Raw genomic sequence first — 7,333 nt, forward strand, 5'->3', positions numbered from 1 at the left:
GGACGATTTAAGGAGAAACAAATAGTCCTCATCAACACTCCAGATCTGCTGCATCCAAACATCTCTGAAGACAAACTGACAGAGTTTATAAAGGACTGTGTGAGTCTTTCTGATCCTGGACCTCATGTGTTCCTGCTGGTTCTACAGCCTCAAGACTTCACTGAGGAACAAAGACTGAGGCTCTGCAGAGTCCTGACACTCTTCAGTGATCAATCATTTGATCATTCACTGATACTGTTATCAACACCCAGAGAGGAGAGTTCAGGTGAAAACTACATGAACCATCGACCATTAAAAGACATGATCAGAGTATGTAGATACAGATACTTGAAGCAGGAGAACCTTGAACTTCCAGAGCTGTTAACAAGAATGGGTCAAATTGTGAAGGAGAACAATGGACATGTGAGCTGTGATGTTTTTGAGGAAGCAGCACCAGGTTTAACATGTGATCAGGAAAACCCGAAAAAAGAGGAAGTAACTGTGGCTCCTACAGAGACTGTTGGTAAGTGCAGGACAATCACTCAGTAAATTACAACTTTTTTAAAATTAAACCCTGAAAACAGAATCACACTGTTGTACTTACCATTACTGTGTCTTTGACAGATGTGAAAACTCCCAGTGAATGTTCAATGACCCAACCATGTAAGTATATTACATGTCAATATTATCCAGGTAAATACAGTGATAATTCACAACACAACACAGAGATCAACAGTATATTAATTTGGGGCTAATGATAAGGTAACTGACTGAAAAGGATCCACAATGAACTGACTGAGAAACATTTTTAAAAAAAGAACAAGAAATAAAAATCATTTGAGAGACTGTGACATAAAATTTTCATATTGGATAAAATTAGAGGGCATTTCAGTTTTGATACAATAAGAGGCCATGTGTAAATCCCTCCTTGTTGTGTAACTAATGGTGGGTTACAGTTAATGTGATGAATTAAGACGTGAACAATGTGTTCATTTTATTGTGCAACCTAATGTTTTATTTTATGGACTTTAATTGCAGGTGTACTGAGGATCACGATGATTGGTAAAATCAAGGAGAATAAGAAAACACTCTTCAGATCTATCACTGGCACCAAACATTTAGATTTTTTAAAATTCAACCCACAAAAGCCATGTGAGACTACCAAAGGAGAGTGGAGAGGAAAACCAGTAACAGTGGTGAGAACTCCAGACATGTTCAGTCTGACAGAGGAAGCATTGAGAGAAGAAGTGAAGAAGTGTGTTTCTCTTTGTTCTCCTGGACCAAATGTTCTGCTGCTGGTGGTGAAGCCTTCTGAGTTCACTGAGGAGAACAGAAAAACTCTGAACTTCATCCTGAGTTTGTTTGGTCAAGATGCTTTGAGACACTCGATGGTCGCCTTAACAGAGAAGATTAGTAGATCACAACCCACTGTTCATCAACTGCTTCAAGACTGTGGAGGAAGACAATACAAGATGTTTGAAAATGACCATAATAAGCTGATGGAGAAGATTAAGACCATTGTGGATGAAAATAGAGGATCCTTCCTCACCCTCACCAAAGAGACCAGGAGAACAAAGTCTGACCCCATGAAACCAGCTCTAAACCTGGTTCTGTGTGGGAGGAGAGGAGCAGGGAAGACTTCAGCAGCTGAGGCCATTTTAGGTCAGACAGAGCTTCATTCAGTCTCCAACTCATCAGAGTGTGTTAAACATCAGGGAGAGGTGTGTGGACGTCAGGTTTCCCTGGTGGAGCTTCCTGCCTTGTATGGAAAACCTCAGGAGGAAGTGATGGAGGAATCACTCAGGTGTATCTCCCTCTGTGATCCTGAGGGCGTCCATGGCTTCATCTTGGTCCTACCTGTGGGTCCCCTCACTGATGAAGACAAAGGAGAGTTAGAAACCATCCAGAACACATTCAGCTGTAGAGTCAATGACTTCATCATGATCCTGTTCACTGTGGAGTCAGATCCTACAGGTCCAGCTGTTGTTAACTTTGTCAGAGATAACAGAGACATCCAGGAGCTCTGTCAGAGCTGTGGAGGAAGATATGTTGTTGTCAACATCAAGGACAAACAGCAGATCCCTGAGCTGTTGGACACTGTGGACAAGATGAGTGTTGAAGGATCCAGATGCTTCACTAAGGACATGTTCACCAGGGCTCAGATGGAGAGGGTTACAAGACTCATGGCTGAACTTCAGGCAGTGAAACAGAAGGGCGGGATAGAAGAAGAAGATCATGATCAGAGCAGAGAGCCTCTCAGGATGGTTCTGATTGGTCGGTCTGGCACTGGGAAGAGCTCGACTGGAAACACCATTTTAGGCAACAAACATTTTAATTCTAAACGCAGCCCAAAGTCAGTCACCAAGGTTTGTGAAAAAGCAGTTGGAGAGATAAATGGACGGCCTGTTGTTGTGGTCGACACCCCCGGCTTGTTTGACACATCTCTGTCCGATGAAAACGTTCAAGAGGAGCTGAAATGCATCAGCATGTTGGCTCCTGGACCTCATGTCTTCTTACTGGTGATGGAAACTGGTCGCATTACAGAGCAGGAAACAAAATCTGTGGAGCTGATCAAACAGGTCTTTGGGAAGAAGTCAACTGATTTCATAATCATCATATTCACAGGAGGAGACCAATTCCAAGATCAGTCATTTCAGGAATACATAAATGAGTGTGGCGACTTTGTCGAAAAACTAATTCGTGACTGTGGAGGCAGATACCATTTGTTCAACAATAATAATCCTGGAAACCGTCAACAAGTCACTGAACTGCTGATCATGGTTGAGACAATGATAAAGAAAAATGGCAGCAAATACTACACAAATGAACTGCTCCAAGAGGCCGAGGCAGCCATACAAAATGAGTTTAGGAGGATCTTAAAGGAAAAAGAAGAAGAAATGCAGCAAGAGAAGGATGAACTTAAAAGAAAGCATGAGGAACAAATGCAACAAATGGAAACAAAAATGTCAGAACAGACAGCAAAGATGGAACAGGAGAGAAGAGAGAGGGAGAAAGAACTTGAGGAAAAAGAAGAAAACATCAAAAAGGAGCATAACAAAAGAAAAAGAGAAGAAGAAAAGAGAAAGGAAGAGGAAAAGAAGTGGAGAGAGGAAGGGGAGACTAAAGCAAAGGAGTGGGAACAGAAAATTCAACAATTGGAGGAAAAGATCAAAGCTAAATCAGAGTCAAAGGAGAAGACTGATGTAGAGCTGGAAAAGAGCAGAGAAGAGATGAGAAAACAACAAGATGAATGGGAGAATCAGCGAAAACAATGGTGGGCCAACCATCTCGAGGAAGAAAAGCAGAGAGAAAAGGAGAAAGAAAAACTGCAAAAACTCCAAGAGGAGTATGAGAAGGCAAAGGAGGAAGAAAAGAATAGAAGAATAAAAGAGGATCAGATGAGAAAAGAACAGGAAGAAATGCAGCGAAAACAGTTAAAAGACGAACACACCAGAGAGATTGGGAATATTAAAAACAAATATGAATCAGAGGCCAGAAAGAAAGCAGAAGAATTCAATGAGTTCAAAAATAAATATGAAAATGACGTTGCTAGTATGATGACGGAATTAGAAGAAAACAGAGACTTGTTGATTGAACAGTTGATGAAAGATGAAAGTTTCAAGAAACAGTTTGAGGAAAAGAAGCAAAAGCAAAAACAAGAAATGGGAGAGTTGGAAGATAAAGTTTCAACTCAAAACAAAGGAGATCAGAAGAAAGCAATTGATGATCTAAAGACAAAACATGAGGAAGAAATCAAAAACTTTATAAAGGAATATGTGAGGAAAGAGGATGTGAAGAAAGAGGATGTGAGGAAAGAGAATGTGAGGAAAGAGGACAACTGTAACATTTTATGAGGTGCGACAACACCAGGTTCCTCCCTTTTGATTCTAGTATCAAAATAAAAAGGTTAAATTAAATGTTTTATTTACACATTTTCCCCCATCAATAATATCCACTCATGGTTCTAACTACAATGTCTCACATTCTCATATTGTTCTAGTCAGCCAGTGTCCAAAAGTTCAGCTAATGAGAAATAATGTAGTTACAGTAGTTTGCTTTAAATGAGTTTACATGAGCTGTCATTTTGCTTAGGGCAGAGCAGTTTTAGATTTTATTGTCACACAGAGTTAAAGAAGGCTTTGATGTTGATAATGGTTACTATTATACTTCAGAATATTGTGTTTCTTTTTATTCAATGTCTACATTTTTATTTTTTACTTGGAAGGAGGGATTCTTTTTTTTGTCATTTCTTTTGCTATTATATAACTGAATAATGTTTTTAATTTAATTTAATTTAATTTAATTTAATTTAATTTTTTTTTTTTTTTTTTTTTTTTTAATATATTTTTATTTCCAATAAATTAACAAAAAGGATACAACAACAAAAATATCCATCCTGAAACAATATCGATGATAGGGTGACTCGTACAGTTTCTTTCTTTCTTCTTTTTTTTTGTTAAACCCATGTATATACACTAGCTATATAGGACAGACAAGAAAACAAAATACAAACAGAACAAACAAACAAAAACAAACCAAAAAATAAACAAATATACAAATATCTAAATCAATAAAAAAAAAAAAAAAAAAAAGCAGCAATCTGTCTTCACTGACATTAGTGGGTATTTGCACCTATATGTGCTTACCTGCACCAACATACACATAAGCGTGCTCGCAACACGTTTGTACATCCACATAGTCAAACATACGCATATATTTTACAGAGATACATATATTTAATATTAAGGTCTGCCCTGCTCTATAGGGCACCAATTCAGGGCTCAACCAATCATATGTGCCCTTTAGAAAATTCCTCCAGACCTAAAAGTAATGGAAACCAAAATTCTTGAAAAATATGACCACATTTATGTTTTTCCAAAGTTAATTTTTCTAAGGGTAAAAAAGCTGAAATCTGATTTGTAAAAATCTTAAGAGTTGGAGGGAAATCATCTTTCCAAAATAAGAGTATGCATTTCTTCGCAAAGCATAATTTAATTTTTAATTTAAAGGCACTGGCTCATAGTCTGGAGTTGGTCCCCGGGCGCCGCACCGCGGCTGCCCACTGCTCCTCAGGGATGGGTTAAATGCAGAGAAAGAATTTCACTGTACTAGCTGTATATGTGACTAATAAAGTACCTTTACCTTTAATTAGTCAAGTGAAGGGCATTCTGCAGGTGACTTCTGACAGTGTGAGGAAGAAGATGGAAGTTGTCACATACTGTAACAGCCATCTACTGTAGAAGTTTATTGTCATTGTCATCATCTCCAATTTGTCATCAAGAAGTTATTTTAGGCACTGGTATTGCATTACATCTTTCAGCAGCCCCACAGTTTCCTTACCTCCCAACCTTTCATCCAAAGACACCTCTAAAATCTGTCCTCCACTCAGCTGTGGTGGTGTTTGTCGATCTAAAGCTACAAAAAAATAAATTCCCATCACCTGAAGATGAGCCTGAGCCAGCCTGGCTTACACACCTTCCTCTGCAGCCAGGGGCTCAACCTCCTACAAACTCCATCACCACAACAGTGTGGATCTCCTAAGTCACATTGAAACAATTTTCAGTGATGAGATGGTGCTGTCAGCAGCAGAATATACCAAGAAGCTTTCCCCAAACACTGGAAAAATAAAGCTGATGTCATTGACCTCAGAAAGACACATGTTGACCACACACGACCGACCATCAGAGACAGAGGGTCAGTAACAGAAGTTCATGGGAATAAAGGTCAAGAGGTGAAACCTTAAATCAATGTTGTAGGTATTTCAAAGGAGGTTAAATGGAAAGCAACTGGACTTAGTTATTTGTCTAGGAAGACGTTTCACCTCTCATCCAAGAGGCTTCATCAGTTCATGTAGCATCTGACCAGGCTGGGACTGGTCCAACTATCTGGTGTGGAGACTCACTATTTAACCTCTTGTGTGGGCGTTCACAAGGGTGATGATGTCACATCACCCTTGTGACTCTCTAGCTGTGTCTCAATTCAGGGGCTGCATCCTTTGAAGGGTGCATTTGAAGGCCGATTACGTCACAGCGCTGCGCGAAGGCTGTCCCAATTCGTCCAAATTCGAGGGTCCTCCAAATGCAGCCTCCAAATGCGTCCTCCTTTCCCCTGCATTCGGAGGATGCATCGCTACCATCCTTCGCGGCCTCCTATATCCCAAGATGCTTTGCTGCACCGTTGTTGTTATTAACAACCTAGCCGTTAGCTATCGAACGGAGCAGCTCTGTGCTGTAGCCACGGTAACCCGGCTTAGCGCCCGGCTCGGAGGTGTGGCTGCCCGCTGAGCTGAGCTCTGCTGTCCGCACAGGTGAGGAGCGGAGGCAAAGCATCTGACTCAAATGATAATAAAGCTATGAAAACATATCACTCTGCTCTTTTTTTTTCTATTCACTTAATAGCCTAGCCCCCTGGCTGCTGTTCAGTTGTTTGTTTATTAGTATATTAATGATAACTGCCCGTGTATTTATTCTACTTATTAAAAAAAAAAAAAGGAAAAAAAGTGAGGAGCGGAGAAGCGGTAGAGCCGTTGCAGGCGCCACTTTCAAATGTTTAACGTTACGCTGTTGTTTACGTTCGGCCGTTGTTTGCATTCGGATGCAATCGGGAAATGCTCTGAAGGCTAGACCGTCTCATTTACCGACCGTTGATGCGGCCGACGGAGGAGCCTCCGAAGCCGTTGCCTCCGGAGGCCACGTAGGCTGGGTCCTCCGAAGGCTGCAGCCCCTGAATTGAGACACAGCTACTATTTAACCTCTTGTGTGGGCGTTCACAAGGGTGATGATGTCACATCACCCTTGTGAAACGCCCACACAAGAGGTTAAATAGTGAGTCTCCACACCAGTTTGGACCAGTCCCAGCCTGGTCAGATGCGTACATGAACTGATGAAGCCTCTTGGATGAGAGGTGAAACGCCTTCCTAGACAAATAACTAAGTCCAGTTGCTTTCCATTTAACCTCCTTTGAAATACTATGACCTGGGCAAATGAGAATATGCACCGGCTGAATGTTGTAGATAAGTTATATTTGTATGTATTGGTTAAATATTACTAACAAAAACATTGTTTCAGTTTCTTACATTTTTTCAGACAGCTACTTAGGTTAATAGCATGCAAAACAAAAGAGTGTGATGATTGGTTTAAGCATAGTGATGATGTCAATGTTTTACTTTTAGATTTTTTTTGCATTATGACTTTTACTTGTTCAGAATGACTCAACCTTATGTATATAAAAAGCCACCTTGACCATATCTTGAGACCAGAACTGATGCTGTAATGCTTTTTGTACATTTTGTCATTAGGTAACACAAGCACAATTTTAAGCAGGATGTCTATTCATTTGTACATAGTTTTGTTGG

The 7,333-nt window shown here is 40.2% G+C and overlaps 1 protein-coding gene across 1 annotated transcript; it reads left to right on the forward strand.

The window, feature by feature from the left end:
* Window positions 1–101: 101 nt before the first annotated feature.
* On the forward strand, window positions 102–5,978 carry LOC310991892 (GTPase IMAP family member 8-like; the record flags this gene model as incomplete). Its single annotated transcript, XM_083979823.1, has 3 exons — window positions 102–502; window positions 1,018–2,572; window positions 5,963–5,978. The coding sequence occupies exons 1-3, from the start codon at window positions 277–279 to the stop codon at window positions 5,976–5,978; spliced, it is 1,797 nt and encodes a 598-aa protein (XP_083835949.1). The 5' UTR covers window positions 102–276.
* Between the last annotated feature and the right edge of the window lie 1,355 nt (window positions 5,979–7,333).

The sequence above is a fragment of the Trachurus trachurus genome (assembly GCF_905171665.1).
Source record: "Trachurus trachurus genome assembly, chromosome: 9".
Taxonomy (NCBI): Eukaryota; Metazoa; Chordata; class Actinopteri; order Carangiformes; family Carangidae; genus Trachurus; species Trachurus trachurus.